We start from the raw sequence: 19,128 nt of genomic DNA, 5'->3' as shown, positions 1-19,128 counted from the left end.
TCATGTTCATTAATAAAACTTATATTAATGTGCTAAATAAATAAAAAAATAAATTAAATTAAATAAATAAGTTTGAATTATTAAGTTCAATGATCAATCAAACACGTAAAAATTTCAAACAATCAAATAAACTTAAATTAAGAGCTCGATAATATATAAACGAATCAAGCTCGAACCAAGCTCAAATCAAATTTAAATTAAAAGTTTTATTATATTTAAACGAATAAAATCCAAGTCAAGATTTTAATAAACTCAAACTCATTAAAAAATAAATTAAGTTAAACCTAAATAATTATTTTAAAAACTTAGTTAATTTTAAATTAGGCTTGTATATTGCTTATTAGTTCGAGTTCGAGGATGTTGTGTATGAGCGTTTATTCTTGCAAAAAGGACGTATAAAATGCCATCACGCGGTATCGCCCCCCGAATATTCCCTCCTCCCTTATCTTGCGCTACCCCCCACCCGACCCCTTGGTGTTCGTGGGAGATCGAGGAGAATAGGAGGGAGAAATGGAGGGCGACGACACGGCAGGGCCGGCGACGTGCGCGGCGTGGATCCGGGGACCGGATAAGCGGCTGCTGGTGGTGATGGGGAGGGCGAGGAACCGCTCCTGCCCTCCCGTGATCGACATCCTCGAGTTCGACGCCGAGACCGCTTCCCTCTCCAGCGATCCCCTGGTTCGTATTCGCCTCCCAGGCCTTCTCTTTCTTGTCCCCGTTGGTTCTGGATGACGTGGATAAAGAGTGACGCTGGGCTGTCGTAGGCGAGGCTCGTGATCGGGGATGAGGAGGGAGGCGATCCACTGGGGTTCGCGGTGCACCCTAGCGGGGATGAGTTCGTTTGCTCCACTGTCAGCGGCTGCAGGTGATGGTTTTAAAAAGTTCGGGTAATTACTGATTGACACATTTCTTTGTCGTTGACGTAGATCTAGATATTTGGAAAAAAAAAAAAAAGAAGAAGCTAATTTAACTTTATCATATATAGTTTAGTCAAACAGCATCGATTTGTGGTGACTGGTACTTAATGCAACACCATTACTTTGAAATGCATAATGAGGCTATCTATTAGTTATCATATGGAAAACAACTTCCACCAAACTTCAGTGCCTGATGATTGAGATTTAACTCGCCATGGCTTTTATCCCAGTGAGTTACTACGGTTGAGGGCTTTTATCCCAGTGAGTTTCTACGGTTGAGGGTTTTAACAGTCGACCCCATCTAGTGGAATAAGGTTTGGTTGTTGCGGAGTTTGCCATGGTTGCCTCCCCATCATAATTTCCCATTGTACTTACTGCAATATTAAAAGTCCATCATCCCTTTTGAGTTATTTCCTAGGGAAAATTCACTTACTTTTTCTTGAAAAATGATTGCTAGGTTTCAATAATGTCAAAATATCCTTCAGAGATTATAAGCCATACAACTTACTGTTCCTGCAAATCCTATATATCAAGAAAAACTAATGAGCTTCCATTTCCTCAATGTTTATGCAAAAACCTTTCATTGTTCAAGAACCGTCTTTTATGGAACTTAAAGGTTGCTTTTCAGAAATTTTCACTAGATCTGAGTAGGTTTTGGAAATTTTCTTTCGGCTACATGGATCCTATCCCTTTGTTGGGATCTTATGCGTCATTGTTAATATTCAAATCAATTCAATCATTTTTATAATATTAAGTAAAGTTTTCTTTTGTTTTGTTACACCTTACACCTTGACTTTAACCGACTAAACTTTTCTACCAGAAGAATTCATACTCAGACCATCTCAATTTATTCTCTCTCATTATTATTGATTAGAGCTAAAACCTAATTTCTGTTGCATATATGATTTTATTTTAAAAGTTTATAATCCTTGCTAGCAACCCCCACATGTAAATGGTAGCCCAAATTCGATCCATTGAATATGATGAGCCATATTACAGTCTTATAAGATTCTTTTTCTTTTAACATAAGCATATAAAAGTTACACAGAATTCCATCAGATCCTTTCCATTTTCTTCTTGTAGTTAGTCCATTAAGATATATCCATGGATATTCCTGTTGTGGAATATATCTAAGATATCTAAAACTCCTACATGAATTCTATATTCCATCTATTTAACTCTTTGCTTTATTCTTTTCTTCTTACTAAAGTTGTTATTTGAAACTTCATTCTATATATTCACCTTTGTTCTACTTAAAACTTTTAATTACTAAAGGTTTTCTACATGGTTCTATCTTCAAATTTAATCTATTTACACCCATCAATCATTCTTATATTGTTTGTAAATAATATACACCGAGGAAGTTTATCTTGAATATGACTTTGTGAATTTATACAATGTTAATTTAATTTACGAAGATAGTTCCAAATATGTTAACCTATAGTAGTAGTAACCCCCACCCCACACGCGCACACACACCAAATTTCTTTGCTTCATTTCCTTCTTCAACTTCCAATCTATCAACACAATCTCTCTAGCAAAGACTGAAACTACGACATGATTCGAGATTTTGAACCTTGATGTCAAGTGGTATCGAGTTTCAGTGATTTACCGGAGTTATACATTTCGACTGTTTCGCTAAGCATGGTATGATATTTCAAACCATGACTACTAGTATGTACATCATCATGCATGTCTTTGATGGAATCTAATGTATTTTTCTAACTTAATAAATACCATATGCAAATTATTCTTCTTTTAATATTTTTTACTAGTTCTCTTATTAAATAAATAGCATGTATGGGTGACCTTCCAGACATGAAATTAAATTGATTCTCAAATATATTTGTTTGATATTTTATTTTTCTTTGGATAACTTTTTTCTAAAGTTATGATCGGATGCATCAACTTAGTCATATAGATATGTACTGAATTTTTTCTTTTATTCCTTTGACATCTTAATTTTAAAGTTTTGTCAAATATCTTAGAATTTTTTTACTTTTATCTCCTAAACTTATCTGATCTTCAATAAAAAAATTATATGAACATACATGTTCACCACCAACCTTCATTTCCTACAAAGATTCTTAACATCTTTTGATCTCTTGATTTCAAGCAAATCTATGATTTGAAAATTGAATGCATTAACATAAACAAGATTATTTTTTTTTGGTGCATTTCATTTCCTAAATCTGTGCACTTCCTTATTCTAACTTTAGCATCCCAATAAATGTTTTTCTCCTAATTTTTAGTTACTAAGTTACCACAGAACTTGAAATTCCTTTTCTCTTTACATTTTCTCATTAAGCATTTTCTCCTCAACTTAATGAATGAAATGCTCCACTAGTAGAACCACAAGTTTATTCATTTGTTTATTTTTTGCTTTTACCTTCAGTGAGAAATTTCAGAAAACAGTTCATTTCTTTTATTTGCAGATTGTATGACTTAGATTATCACAATTGGAGTATAAAAATGGCCAAAGATCTTCCTGCTATCCAGTCCATTGGCACTCAGAAATGTTTGGCGTTTAGTACGGATGGTCTGAAATTTGCTGTTGGTGGAGAAGTATGTACAATCTCTCTTCCTAGACTCTTCATTAATTAGAAAAAACAAAGTTATGCTGATGTTTAGGAAGAATCTTTAAAATTCTCCCTTTTATATTGGTATACATAAGTCTACATACACAACACGTGTAATACAGAATCATATACTGAATGTGTTTTGATGCTCTTCTACCACATCTACTTAATTAACATTGAAAGTATTTTCTTTTTCTTTTAACTTCAGGATGGACATCTTAGAATATTTCATTGGCCAACCTTGAATTTGCTCTTGGATGAGCCAAAAGCTCATAAATCTTTTAGAGATATGGATATCAGGTAAAGCACCTCTTTTTCATCAAACATTATCATTTTTCCTCTTTTAATTGACATGCTCTTGCACATAAGAGAGTATCTGAGTCCAGCATTACTTTCTATTTGAACTTGATGTGAAGTGGATCATGTGTACTAGCATAGTTTTCAACCGCCCAGAAGTTGGACAGATTTCTTTATAACAAGCTGCTTGAAGTTTCGTCCTGGTGTATTTAATTTTGTGTCCCATTTATGTACTCTGATTGTTGTATAAACATATGGGATAGTTTGGTAATACTGTTTTGATCAGAAGTGCCTTTGGTAGAGATATAATTGCTAACCTTCAGAAGCTTTTGACAACAACAACAACAGAAGCTTTTGACGCAGAAAATAAATGAGATTAATATAAAACTACTTAAAAATTAATGCTTTGAAATGCAATGAATTCCTGATCAGTAAGTAGGAGTTGAAACATGATTGAACTTGACATCAAACTAGCTGAAAACTCTTAAAATTATGACATGTTAGAGTTGTGGAAGTAATTGTTAGTTTGGAACTTCTGTAACTGATTAAATTTTCTTACTAGGACAAACTGTTATTACTAATTTGGCTAAGAGTTAACTGATTAATTTTGAGTTTTTGATAAGTGTCGTACATATATATTTTAATTATGAACATCGTGATGGGGTGATGCTTACATGTTATGGATTTTTTTCAACATTATTTATCAGCTTGGATTCCGAATTCTTAGTTTCGACATCTACTGATGGCGCTGCAAGAATATGGAAGATAACTGAAGGTGCTCCACTTGTCTCATTGACTCGCACTGCAGTAAGCTTTATCCCCAGCATCTTGTATTTTGTGTGTTACAAAGCACTGATATCTGTAATTTATAATAGCTTGTCTATTGCTTCTCTTAGGATGAGAAGATTGAGTGTTGCCGATTTTCTAGAGATGGAACCAAACCTTTCCTATTTTGCACTGTCCAGAAAGGTAGCTAACTGCCAACCTAAAAATGTCATTTCGATTACTACTAATTTTCTGAATAATCATATTTGACTGAAAATAGGTAGTAAAGTGGTAACTACAGTGTGGGATATGAGTACATGGAACAGAATTGGCTATAAGAAGCTGATAGGAAAGCCTATTTCTGTTCTTTCAATTAGCTTGGATGGGAAATACCTTGGACTGTAAGTGTTTTTGACAATTTGTATTGTTTAATCCAATTGTACATATGGATCCTAATAAAATAAAATAAAATAATCCTTGTTTCACCTCTAATAAAATGCAACAAATACTTTGATAAATCAAATTCCTATATAAAGAGTTATCAATTGCACTAAAGGCTTAAGGTTTTTCAGGTCATCTATAATTTTCATACTTTCCTGGCCTTTAGTTCTTTTTTAGCTTTTCTGCATGTATTATATCCACTTATCATACCTTGGGCTGTAAGTGCGCTTGGCTATTTGTTACTTGTTAATCCAATTGTCTATACAATACTTAATATCAATGAGAATGAGCCTTATTTCATTCCTAATAAAATGCAACAAATAGTTTGATAAATCAAATTCATATATAAAAAATCATTAACTGCGCTCAAGGTTTTTAAAGTAATCTTGAATTATGTTTGCTTGGCCTTTTTCACTTTTTATCTCTTTTCTGTGTATTGCATCCTCTTACCGTGAGTTGGGCTGTGAATGCACTTGGCAATAAAATCCGACTGTTTATTAGGCTACTTATTTTTTGATGAGAAGTAAAACTTGTTTCATCCCTAATAAAATGCAACAAATAGTTTGATAAATCAAATTCACATAAAGAACAATCAGCTGTGCTTTGAAGGTTTTTCAGGCCATCTTGAATTCTTATATTTGCCTCGTCTTTCTCTATTTTTAACTTTTATTTTTTATTGGCCTTTTCTCTCTTTTTAGCCTTTCTGTATGTATTATATCCTCTTACAAAAAGACTTCACTCCAAATTTCTGATCATGTTTGTGTTTGAGATATATGATTGCTATCGTGCACTTATTGTCTTTCCAAGTTTCTCTTCTTGTTAACTGAAATCATTTCTTTGTTTTTTTTTATTATTTTTGGAAAAAAAAATCTTTTTCTAATGTTTGATATTTCAACTATAAATGATGTGACGATCACTTCTTCTGAGGTAGTTATAGAGCTTTGAACATCTCAAGTTTTTCTAGGGTAGGGAATACGTAGGCCAACTTTTGTCCTCCTTAGTAAATATTTAACTCCTAAGTCAAGTAGTTTCGTTCTTGAGTAATGTTTTAAGAATAACCAGATGTTTATATAATCCAAATATCTTAAGGCTATGCTTAGTTGTTCTGAAAGGAACGATGGATTAGAGAAAAAGGAGTTGATTCATGGAAAGAGAAAAAAGAAAATACAATGACAATGAAACTTTTATCACACCAAGTGGAGTCGACTATATAAATACTCCTACATCATTGACTCGATCACACCAAGGAGGAAGAAGCAAATATGATAAAAATTTGATTATTTCTAAGTGTGGAAGGACCCTCCTTTACCCATTCCATCACAAGTAGTCAAGGGATTTCTACTTAGATTCTACCAAAACTAGATCCTTTTCCCTGTAAGTTACACATTTACTCAAAGTAACAAGGTTTAAGAGAAGTCATTTCTTACATGAAAACTAAGTGGGATCCTTATAGAGTTGACTTTATAGTTATGTCATATATGGTTTACAAAGAGATTATCCTGGTCATCCTTCCTTGAGCCTACCCTTGATAAACAATAATCCAAACTTGCAACTATAAGCAATAGGGTGGGGTCACTATGAAGTGGTAAACTTGTCATGAAAACACACACATATCTTTAGTTAGTTTTAGATGCTTGGCTTCTTTAGGGTCTTCTAGAAAGTCTTTTGTACATCATCTCTTTGAGTTCTAAGCATTTAACATGACAAAAGGTTGTGAGCACCAAAATTGCATTCGTAACAAATTCAAATTCAAATTCTCAAAAAAAATATCATAAATCAAAACAGCAACAACAATCAAGTCTTATTCCACTAGGTGGAGTCGGATATATGGATCCTTCTGCGTCATTGAGCTCTATCCTCTACTATATTATCATCTATACTTACATAATTTTTTGCTTATTTTATTGTTACTAACCATGTCTTTTTTGGCCTTCCTCATTTGATGTACATATTTGTCATAGTTTCACATTGTCTAATCGGAGCATTTATTGGTCATGTACTTGTCTGTACCATTTTAAACGTGTCTCTCTGAGTTTTTACTCAATAGACGCAACTCTAACTTTTTTTTCTAATGCTCTTATTTCTTATTCTATCTATGCTTGCATGTCCATACATCCATCTTAACATCCTCATCTCTGCAACTCTCATCTTTTTCTTATGTGCTAAGTTATAGCCCAGTCATACAACATAGCAGATCTAACCGCAGTTTTATAAAATTTTCCTTTAAGTTTTAGAGGTATTTTACGATCACATAAAACACTCAACGCTCTCCTCCATTTCAACCTTCTTGCTTGTATTCTAGGTAAAACATCTCTCTCAATCCCTCCATCGTTTTGAAAAAATGATCCTAAATACTTAAACTTCTCAGTTCCAAACAACTCGTCATCTCCTATCTTAACAATTGTCTCGTTACGTCTAATATGGCTAAATTTAAATTTCATATATTCTGTCTTTACTCTACTAAGCCTAAAATCTTTCACTTCTAGTGTTTCCCGCCAAACTTGAGTTTGACATTTACTTTTTTACGTATCTCATCTACCAAAACAATATCATTTGCAAACATGCACCACGGTAGTAAGTTTCTCCATGATTAGTGTAAAAAGATAAGGATTTAGAGTTGATCTTTGATGTAATCCTATCTTTATCAAAAAATGCTTTAATTAATCCGCCTATAGTTTTTACTCTAGTCGTTATATCCTCGTATATATCCTTAATTAGTTCGATATATGATACACTACCACCTCTCTTTTCTAGAATTCTCCATGTAATTTCGTTTAGGACTCTATCATAAGGATTTTCTAAGTCAATAAATATTGTGCTCCCAATATTTTTCAATTAGTTGCATGAGAAGATGTATAACTTCTATTGCCGACCTTCCAGACATGAATCCAAATTGATTTTTAGTCACCATGGTCTCTTTCCTTAATCTTTTTCCACTTACTCTTTTCTCAAAGTTTCATGGTATGATTTATTAGTTTAATACCTCTATAGTTTGCACAATTCTATACGTCTCTCTTGTTCTTACATAAGGGAACTAGAGTACTTATCCTAATCATGCATTTTTTTCATTTTCAATATCATGCTAAATAATTTTATAAGTCATTCCATACCTTGTTTCCCTATGCACTTTCATATCTGTATCGGAATATCAAAGAATAAACAATTACATAGTCAATCCAAATCCCTTTATAAATTACAACAAAGACCGGTAATGGTGCAAGGTGACTGATCATAGCTGTCAGTTGTGGTTGACTTGTGGAAGATAGGGCTGTTCGGTGACTGATCTCAGCATTCCTGGTTACCTGGCACATGACATTCACTAGGGCGGTGCAAGATACCTAGGGGTTTGTGTTGTCTGTGGTAGTTGCAATGAGGTTCTAGAGGGCATTCGGAAAGTGCAGTACTGGTGGTTGGCATAGACTGTTGATTGTTAACGGAGAAGTTGAGGTTTGTGTGAAGTGTCATTAGTGGAAAATAAAAGAGAGCGAGTGCTTGTAGTTGGTAGTTTCCAATGTTACAGGTGCTATGGAAGAGGTGTTGGATCAGTTTGTAAACCTAGTGGAGGAAGAAGAGAATGGATTGGAGAAGGGATAGCCAATAAAAATCAAGGGAGGAGAGAGACAAGGAAAAACAAAAGTGGGGATCAGATCGTTTAGATACCTCTTGGTGCAGACAGATAGAGAGGGGACAGTGTGAGAAGAGAATAGAGAAATAAAAGAGATCAAGATGGAACAACAGCAAATTGTATTACTGTGATCGCAAAAGTTTCCTTCAAAACATTAGATTCAAGATCACAGAGCACAACTGCCAACACTAATCTAAGATTCATGGATAGAAAATGAATTAACTTCTTAAAATATGATTTTCATAAGTAGCTAAGCTATAAAAGTCTACTGCCACAGTGTCTTCTACCTGCATCATCTTTCTCCATACCCAGCTCTATTGAATTTTCTTCCTTATTAGCCTGGCCTATCTTAACATCATCACACAAATTCCATGCTCCATAGTCCCTATACTCTGAACAACAATTTTACCATGAGTATGATAAATGTTGAATCTACCTTTTTGTGCATGCTAACAAGTTATTATCGATTGAAGATTTTTTTAGCTTATACATGTCATTCCTTTCCCAATGAACGTTTGGCTATCATTTCTTAACAGTGGAACCAAAGATGGTGATATGTGCGTAGTTGAAGTAAAGACAATGTCAATCTCTCACTTGAGTAAGAAGCTTCATCTTGGCACTCCCATTACGTTGCTGGAATTTGCTCCCAAAGGAAGGTATGGACACTCTGTTTACATGCTTAAAGTAAGCTAGACAGACCGTGTGTTGGTGGTTTATGGCTTTTTTCTGGGCTACCAAGTTTTTTATTTCAAGATAGGAAGGAAAATATTTATCATCTACGATGCAAGATGTTTAAATTAAAATATATAATAAAAATTGTTTTATGAATATGCAACCACAAACTGCTCAAATAGATAAAACTGTTTAATGTAGCAATTCAGTTAAAAACACAAAACTGCATGCATACCAAGGCAACTGATGGGTGGTAATGGACAAGTTGAAAATTGCACCATTCAGAAAGTTCCTTTTCTTTTTTAGTACTTTCTTTTAGTGACTTGCCAATTTACACTTACAAATATTGGAGCTTCACTTTGAAGATGGTTATCTAGACAGTTTAAAATTTCCCTTGCGGATAATGCAGGGTTGTTATTTCTACTTCAACCCAATGGGGGTTCAAGCTTACCAAACTCAATGTGCCTGCAGATTGGAAGGGTATTTGACATTCTGTTTCATTCTCAACTTTCTCATCTTTTATAATCTTGGCATTTGACATTTAAGGTTTTTTTGTCTTTATCCTTGTACAGAGTGGCAAATCTACTTGGTATTAGTGGGCCTCTTTCTTGCTTCGCTAGTTTTGTTTTATATATTTTATGAGACTTCTGATTCATTCTGGAACTTCCCTCTTGGAAAAAACCAACCTGGAAGATTTCCAACCGCAGCCTTCACCGATCCTCAACCTTCAGAAGATGGTCCTTGGTGAGGACTTAGGAGCTTTTTCTAGATTTGGTCTACTGGCAAACCAAGACCAACAACCGCCTGTCTTGATATCCTCTAAATATGTCATGTTCCAGCATGATTATTCATGCATATGCTTTCTGTTCATATGGTTACGGTTTGGAGATTGATCTATTGCAACAACCTGTCTTGATATCGTTTAAATTTGTCTGATATAGTAGGCCTTCTGGCTTCACTAGTTTTATTTTATATATTTTATGAGAATTCTGATTCATTCTGTAACTTTCCTCTTGCAAAAAACCAACCTGGAAGATTTCCAGCAGCAGCCTTCACTGATCCTCAACCTTCAGAAGATGGTCCTTGGTGGGACTCAAGGGCTTTGCCTAGATTTGGTCTACTGGCAAACCAAGACCAACAACCGCCTGTCTTGATATCCTCTAAATTTGTCATGTTAAAGCATTCTTATTCATGCATATGGCCATGGTATAGAGATTGACTGCCAACATCTAATGTGAATTCTTCAATAACAGTAGTCAAGAATAAAGATGTGACGACGACGATGTCTTCTGGTATAGGCGTGTTACTGTCTGCTCGTGTAACTTGGGTTACTACATGGGTCTCTAGAAGTTAACTGGACATATTAACACAAAATGAGATATCGGATTTGCCAACTATAGGATGGTTCAACGTTCTTATCGACCTTCATATTTTCTAGGATCAGTTATTGACTTCCCTTTATGATGATATTACTTTTTTTTCCCCCTCAGTGATTGTTGGGAAAACGACACGAGATGGTAAGATGCTAGAGGGGGTATATGATTCATATTACTTCTAAAAAGCCCACTACCTTTTTCCTTTTAGTTACTTGTCGAAATTGAAAAAACCTTTTACAATACGCAAATTATGAGAAAATACAAGGCTAAGAGAAATACAAGAGGCTTTTAATCAAAATTTACCCTCTATTTCATCAACCTTAGGCCTTCATTTCACTCCCCCTTTTATAGCCTTCAACATCTCTTCATTTTTCACTTATTATAAATTTGATCAATCGAATGCTTTATTTGATGATGTAACCTAAGTCTATCAATAACTATTTGAGCTATTAGAATCCACTATCAATCGACTAGACTACTATAGCTATTAAGTATGAACTATATTAAATCATCCTAGTGTTGCACCCATGCCTTATCTAATCCAATGACTTTTTCAAACTTTCTATTTATAATATCAATTCACTAGTTAGTAATTTTTCAAATTCATCATCAGTAGAGAACAAAATTCCCTTAAGTTTTTCTCTCTTCCCCTCTAATTTCACACAAGCTCTGTCTTAATTCCAAGCATATAAAACCTACCCAGAGAGAATAAATTTTTTAACTTAAATCTTTCCTCTCTTCTTCCCTTTTGACAAACCTCCCTTCGAAAGATGCATAAACAATATCTCAATTATTGATTTTATCCCTCTGTAATAATCTTTAGCTTACATTTAAAGTTCCTTTTAGCTTATATTCAATCCCTGAATGAACTCATTAGCATGAATATCAAGCTCCATCATTATAGGCCATAAAATACCAAGCTCTTATCCCCAGGTTGGCAAAGATAGTACCTATATGAATAGTTATTCTTATAAATCTTATAATCAATTTTTAAGAGACATAAAATATCTCGTTGAATATATGATCTCTCACGCAAAGGGATACTACGTTAGACTAAATGCTCTCATAATTTATTGTCTTTTAGAAAGTGAAGCGGTCCTTCAAGGACCGCTAACATGATGATTCAACTTTGCTTCAATAAAATGCCAAGCCCCCTTAATTACCATAAGAAAGATGAGGTAAAGGGAGCTCTCTATCTCACGGCCATAGTACGGTGGGGACATGCAATCCAATTATAGAGCGTATACAACAATAGAAGCCACGGTCACATTATCAAGCATGTGCTCGTCCGATCAAATAAATGATTTTTCCAAATGACGCACACACCGTATGCATAAGCTAAGCCAGCTAATTAAATAAAGTAACTTCCATTTCTCATCTATGAAAGGTTAGCCCGGAAGTCAACAACATTCTTTAGGCCGCTACGCGGTCACACCCTCGAAGTTCATAATTACATTTAGCCTGTAACAAGTGTCCTAGCAAACACAGACGCGTGACAGTCGGAAACAGGGAGAAAGCCATAACCATAAAACATTTTGCTTGTAATAAGTGTGTACCAATTAAGATTTCTTCTTCCTTCTTTTGTCTTCAGATTTCTCCGATGCATTTTTCAACTGCACAATGAAATATTTTTATTTTTTCAAAAATAAGAGAGAACTCGACAAAAAAAACTAAAGAAATTTATCAAATAAAGAGCTGGCAGTAAAACTGAGCTGACCATGATGTTGAGAATACGGACAAAAACTGCAAGAAAATCTGTAAAGAGGGTCAACGCATGTTTCACATAGTCCAACTCTCCACCAGAGGCTCTCTCTATGATCTCTTGGGTGTCGTAGACCATGTATCCAATGGAAATTAGCAGTCCCAAGTAAAGCTGGAAAAATGAATTTAAATTTTTAGATTGAGGAATCGTGGACGACTTCCGTAATTTACTTTCCTTTTCTTCTACTACCTCAATTTTGAACCCAGCGGCTGATTGACCAAAGAGGGAACTAGCAAACTACAACCATACGAGTATAGAAAGCCCAGAAGCTCAATGCGATGGCAGTTCCGACAAAAGCAGTGATGAGCATCGTCCATTACTTTAGTCTAGACACAATGATTATTGGCCGTGCTTGCACTAACATTTTGTAAGTTCTTTTTTGACATTATTAAAAATAAAAAATATGTATTAATCAAACACACAATCACATAAACAATCATATAAAATTCAAGTAACATAACAAATTAAAATATCAACATTGACAATCATCCAATTCTAAGAGAATTTGTTCAAAATCAAGAGATAAACAAATAAAAATATCACATATTATAATCTAACCACATTGTCGTAATTATTGAATACCTAAGCAATTCTCCCCTTCTTGCATCTTCACTATTATCTCTATTACAATGATTTTCCACTTGATGTTCACTATTATTATTAAGTTCAACATCAACCTTGATAAACAATCTCTCATCTAGTTCGGCATGAATCAAGTAATTGTGTAAAATACAACAACAAAGAATAATTTATTTTTGTGTTTCAATTTCATAATGTGGCTCCATTGAACTTTTTCTAATAGCAATCTCTTCTTAATGACTCTAAAAGTTGAAGAAGGTTGAAGATTAAATAATTCTCGAGCATTTCATGGTGGATTACGACTATATTCTTTCAAATGAATGTTCTCCTCGATATGGTGTAATAAGACTGCTTTTTAACATGAATCCAACATCAACAAGATAGTATTTTTCTAAAAAAAATTATGTTATTAAATTATAAAAGTAAGGAAAGCCTAATCACAATATATGTCATTTAATAGTTTCTGGAATTTTAAGACATTCTTGTTTGGTTAATGTATTTTTTATTATTCTCGAGTCGAATGTTGTCCCTTCCTACCTAGCTAATACATAAGTGAATTTCAAATCAAATGTGCATGATGCTAAAATATTTTGAGTTGGAAAATCCTTTCAACCATTAAACTTTGGGGCATCAAAGGGAGAAACTTTAACATGAATGTGTGCTTCATCTATTGCTCTAACACAATCTTGATATACCATATCTAAATTATTAATAATTATGAATATATAGACATGCAACTATATTAGTCAAAAAAATAAGAGTAATATTTTCACCTTAAAAATGGATAGAATATATTGCTATTGAAGATTTCTGAAGGAAATTATGACCCATTATATTGTTTGAGAAATTTATCCTTTAACTCCATTATAGCTCTTAAAACCTTATGGAGATGATGACTCATTGTTTCTCCTGATCGATAGAAAAAGAAGCCAAGTACACGACTTATAACATTGTGACCTAACAAATAGAGTGATTTTGTTACTTGTTCTTTCATGGTGTTCACTTTCATGGTGATAACAAGGATCATGATCGTTGTGGTAGGTCGTAAACCACTTTCTTTGACTAAAAGATTACATAATTTCATAAATACAGAAGGACTCATTCTAATTATATTATGACATTGGTCATTAGTTAGTACTTTTATCATTAATTCATTTAATACACGTTCCCCTTCCAATCTTACAACACAAGAAATTTAACTATTATGTTTGTGCCTATTTTGTGCATATCAAGCCACATATAAATAAACAACCTGTGCCAATGTGAGTTGATGCATACGATGCAATTTAATAAAATAATTATATTTACAATTTTGATCACCCATCTATAATCAAATAAATAAAGAAATAAATAAATTACAAGGAGAGCAATAATCAATTCTGTAAAAAAAATAAATGAATTCATTTATGTTATGTTTCTTTGTGCAAATTAAAAGGTTTTGTAATTTGACTGTTATGCTGTTGTTCTTTTTTTCAAAACAGGAGTGCATCATTCTAATTGCTTTGCAATTTTGTTGCAAGTCATGACTTTATTAAAAACAAGATAAGGTCTCCAAGACTAGTAGTTATTGTTGGATCGTGAAGTTTCATTAGGGGGGTTAATAGCGATTATAAAAATTTCGACAAGAGTAAGCGTAGCGGAAAAGACGAAATTGAAACAACGCTAACACAGGAACCAATTTTTACTTGGTTCGGAGCCTTTGGCGACTCCTACTCCAATGTCCGCACACAAGGGTGCTTTCGTTGGACAATTCGCTAGCAATTCGAATAATTGTTTTACAATTGAAAGTACAGTTGCTAATGAAAAAATAAAGCAGTACCAACAGAGGAAGAAATCAAAAAGAAAAGAGCGCGTTGTCAGAGCTTTGCGGCGTCGCAGGAGCACAGAAGAGCAGATCGTCAATTTGGAGTTGTTGTTGAAGCTCCACCCTTGCCCCTTCTTTTATATGAAGCTCGGGGTGCCCCGGATCCCTTCCGGGCGCCCTGGTGGGACGTGGCAGGTCCAACCAGTGAGCTCCACGTGGCGATGACGTGTTTGGATAAAAATCGCCTCCCGGGCGCCCGGACCACCTTTTTCCAGGGAGCACCTTTCCTGCAAAATAAGGTTAGTCCGAGGCAAATATATAAATTATAACCTGTAAAATAGAGTGTTAGTTCAGTTCATAGTTTAACAAAAAGGAGTGTGACTTAGATTCCGTCTTTCCGAGACCGGAATCTAGTCACGATCTCGACTTAGATATCCGAAATGGGTCTAAGCCGGATCGACGCCTAATGTTTCCTTCCCGGGAACGCGTCCTCACAGCCACTCCCTTCCAATGACTTACCTTTACTCACCTATCAGACATCCAGTCAGCCCTTCAACCCGTCTGGACTTCTCGCCAAGCATCCAGTCAGCCCATCGACCCGCTTGGACTTCTCGCCAGCTATCCGGTCAGCCCGTCGACTCGCTTGGACTTCGTACCAGACATCCGGTCAGCCCGTCGACCTGTCTGGACTTCGTCTGCACACTCGGTCAGAGTGTTAGATCACGACAAACCTAACTTAACCTGATTTGTCATTCATCAAAACCTGAGTTAGACCGTTAGTACTAACCGCACCAACAATCTCCCCCGTTTTGATGGAATGACAACCTGGTTAAATTAGTGAAAAATATGCTAGTAAAAAATACCAGCATGATTTATAAGATTTAAGTTAGTTTTTAAAATATGACATTTTATTTTTCTAACTTAACTACCTATCCCTCCCCCTTTGGCATTTATCAAACAAGAATATAATTTAAACATTTTAAAAATACAGAATACATAAAAAATGTAAGGAATGATGTCTAGTAAACTTGGGGGAGTTTAAATTTTTTGAAGACTTGTTTAAATTATTAGCTTTAGCTTTTGGAAAATAGCTAAGTTTTGAAAGAGTGGCCAATTTTTAAGGATCATTTACAAAATTAATTCAAAAGACCAAATTTTTTCAAACATAAGTTTTGAAAATCAAAATTGTAAGGCTGAGTTTTCAAAACTAGATTTTCCAAACAACATTTTTTTTAAATTTGAAAAAGATTTCAAAGCTAAGTTTTAAAAGATTTTTACTTTTCAGAACTGATTGAAACTAAAGTTGAAAAAAATTCTTAGTTTAATTGAAGAATTTAGTTTTATAAAAGTTAGTCTTAAAAATATTTGAAACATAAGATTTTTTAAAAAAACTAAGTTTGAAAACTTTTCTTTTCAAGACTTTAAATTTGAAACCAAAATCCAATTTGAATACTGAGAAATAAATATTAGAAAAGATATTATATTTAAGGTGGAGAAAATAATTTTGGTGTTAAGTGTTGATTTAATCCTCCCCCTAAACCTGACATCTAAAATGGTTGTCTAACCAATTAGGTACTAACTGACTATCAGAAGATAGCAGCTTTCACTTGGTTAGTCAAGTTAAGTTCATTATGATCAGTTAGCGGTTGACTATACTGAATAACTTAACTTGATTAATATATGTTTTGTATTTAACGCTCAGACTTATATCGATACACTGATATAAGCATCTTAAGTCCAGGCAAGTGGCCTATACATCTCACCCCTTTCTATGTTTGTCAATCACAAGCAAGGTAAATCTAGGATGTTGGTGAGATGCTCAAATACTAGTCCTAAGAGAACATGATTTCTAAGGGGATTTTTCTAGTCTAAGGCTAAAGTTGTTTTGAAATTCTAAAAGTAGGAAGGTTTTAAAAAATAAAACAATTTTAACCTAGAAATTAAAACAATTATTTTTGAAAAAATAGTTTTGAATTTTGAAAAGTCCTAGTCTATTAAGCACATTCTTAATTTTCTACGCAGATTGCTAAATTCACTTTCAGGGAGTGGTTTTGTGAATATGTCAGATAAATTAGATTTGGACTCAATGTATTTGAGTTCAATGTCCCCTTTAGTAACATGATCCCTGATAAAGTGATATCTAATTTCAATATGTTTAGTTCTGAAATGATGCACTGGATTTTTTGTTAGGTTAATTGAGCTAATGTTATCAATTAAGACTTTGACATTTGTAAGATTCAAGTTAAAATCTTTTAGGGTGTGCATCATCCATAATAATTGTGCAATACACTCTCCTATTGCTATATATTCTGACTCAGTTGTAGATAAGGCAACACAGTATTGCTTTCTACTAAACTAGCTGACAAGTGATGGACCCAATAATTGACATCCACCACTTGTGTTTTTGCGGTCTAATTTGCATCCAGCATAATCTGAGTCAGAATACCCTATTAATTCAAAATTATTAGTCCTAGGATACCAAATACCTACATTTGTTGTTCCTTTAAGGTATCTAAAGATTCTTTTGACTTGAGTCAAATGAGATTCTTTAGCACAGGTTTGGTATATGGCACACATACTGACTGCAAATAAGATATCCGGTCGACTTGCAGTTAGGTATAGTAGGCTACCTATGGCACTCCTATAATGTTTTAGATCAACTGATTTTCCATTGGGATCATCATCTAGGATTGTGTTTACTGCCATAGGTATTTTTATCTCTTTGGTGTTTTCCATTCCAAATTTTTTAAGTAATTCCTTAGTATATTTTTGTTGATAAATGTAGTTACCTTCATTTGTCTGTTTGATTTGTAATCCTAAAAAGTAGGTTAATTTGCCTACCAGACTCATTTCAAACTCGTGTTCCATTAAACTTGTAAATTCATCTAAGAATTCTGAATTTGTTGAACCAAAGATTATGTCATCTACATAAATTTGTGCTATAAAAATATCTTCTTTTATTAATTTGACAAATAAGGTTGGGTCAATTTGTCCTTGGTTAAATCCTTTAGAGATTAGGTAAGACGTTAGTCTTTCATACCAAACCCTAGGTGCTTGCTTAAGTCTATATAAGGTTTTCTTCAATTTATAGACATAATCAGGGTGTTCTATACTCTCAAACCCAGGTGGTTGTCCTACGTAGACTTCTTATTTTATTAGTCCATTTAGGAATGCTGACTTAACATCCATTTGGTATAGTCTAAACCCTTTGTGTGCTGCATAACTTAGTAACATCCTAATGGACTCTAGTCTAGCTACTGGGGCATATGTTTCATCATAGTCAAGTCCTTCCACTTGACTGAACCCCTTAGCAACTAGCCTGACCTTATTTCTAGTAATTTCACCAGTTTCACTTAGTTTGTTTCTAAACACCCATTTTGTTTCTATTATTTTCTTATTCTTGGGTGGTGGTACCAAGTCCCAAACTTCATTACGCTCAAATTGAGCTAATTCTTCTTGCATAGCTATGACCCAGTCTGGGTCAAGTAGTGATTCAGCTATGGTTTTGTGCTCAATTTTTGAGATTAAAGATATTTGACTTAGATTTCTAAAGGAAGATCTAGTTTGAACCCTAAGATCTGGGTCACCAATTATTTGATCTGTTGGGTGATTTGAATTGACTCTTATTGTTCTAGGGGGTTGACTCTCCTAAGGTTGTTCTTCTTCTTCATGACTTAGGATTTGGTTGGTTCCTTCAGAGTTATTATTTTCTTGAATAAATTCACTTGTTTGATGTTGTGTTTGTTCTAGGTTTTGTTTGGATTCTTCAAATTTTACATTAGTGGTTTCTTCAATTCTTAAGGTAACCTTATTGTAAACCCTGTAGCCTCTACTATTTAGGGAGTATCCTAAGAAAATTCCATTTTCAACCTTGGAGGTGAATTTTCCTAAGTGTTCTCTTATGTTTAAGATAAAAGCTGGGCACCCAAATACTCTAAAATATTTTATATTGGGTTGTTTATTGCAATAAACTTCAAAAAATGTTTTGTTATGGGTTTTGTTTAGTGTTGTTCTGTTTTGTACATAGCAAGCTGTACTAACAGCTTCTGCCCAAAAATATTTAGGTAAGTTGTATTCATTTAATATCGTTCTAGAGGCTTCAAGTAAGGTTCTATTTTTTCTTTCTACAATCCCATTTTGTTGGGGGGTTTTAGGGCACGAAAATTCGTGATGGTAGCCATTTTCAAGATAGAATTTGTTAAAGTTATGATTTTTAAATTCTCCCCCATTATCACTTCTAATTCTTTTAATTTTAAGGTTCTTTTCATTTTCAACTTGTTTACAAAAGTTTATAAAATTTTCAAAAGTTTC

The 19,128-nt window shown here is 34.0% G+C and overlaps 1 protein-coding gene and 1 long non-coding RNA gene across 3 annotated transcripts; one reads left to right on the top strand and one right to left on the bottom strand.

Moving 5' to 3' along the window:
• The first annotated feature begins 433 nt into the window (after positions 1-433).
• Positions 434-10,293, top strand: LOC122042940 (SEC12-like protein 1). Of its 2 annotated transcripts, none has more exons than XM_042603339.1 (10): positions 434-678; positions 765-865; positions 3,353-3,482; positions 3,705-3,796; positions 4,501-4,600; positions 4,690-4,762; positions 4,839-4,959; positions 9,161-9,280; positions 9,706-9,776; positions 9,869-10,293. In XM_042603339.1, the coding sequence occupies exons 1-10, from the start codon at positions 511-513 to the stop codon at positions 10,042-10,044; spliced, it is 1,152 nt and encodes a 383-aa protein (XP_042459273.1). In that variant the 5' UTR covers positions 434-510; the 3' UTR covers positions 10,045-10,293. The 2 variants fall into 2 exon arrangements, with proteins under 2 accessions (XP_042459273.1, XP_042459274.1); XM_042603340.1 differs by having other exon boundaries at positions 536-678; positions 765-887.
• A 1,803-nt stretch (positions 10,294-12,096) lies between these two features.
• On the bottom strand, positions 12,097-12,447 carry LOC122040219. Its single transcript, XR_006128554.1, has 3 exons — positions 12,390-12,447; positions 12,229-12,285; positions 12,097-12,147 (listed from the first exon to the last, which is right to left on the bottom strand). It is a non-coding gene; the product is annotated as an uncharacterized LOC122040219 (long non-coding RNA).
• Between the last annotated feature and the right edge of the window lie 6,681 nt (positions 12,448-19,128).

Source organism: Zingiber officinale, chromosome 2A (genome assembly GCF_018446385.1).
Source record: "Zingiber officinale cultivar Zhangliang chromosome 2A, Zo_v1.1, whole genome shotgun sequence".
NCBI lineage: Eukaryota > Viridiplantae > Streptophyta > Magnoliopsida > Zingiberales > Zingiberaceae > Zingiber > Zingiber officinale.
The sequence above is the reverse complement of the archived record's forward strand: the minus strand, read 5'-3'. Positions and strand labels throughout refer to the sequence as shown.

Coding starts and splice junctions, on each gene's coding strand:
- LOC122042940 (XM_042603339.1), top strand. CDS start 511: ATGGAGGGCGACGACACGGCAGGGCCGGCGACGTGCGCGGCGTGGATC. Junction 679..764: donor CCCTCTCCAGCGATCCCCTG/GTTCGTATTCGC, acceptor GGGCTGTCGTAG/GCGAGGCTCGTGATCGGGGA. Junction 4,601..4,689: donor TCTCATTGACTCGCACTGCA/GTAAGCTTTATC, acceptor TGCTTCTCTTAG/GATGAGAAGATTGAGTGTTG.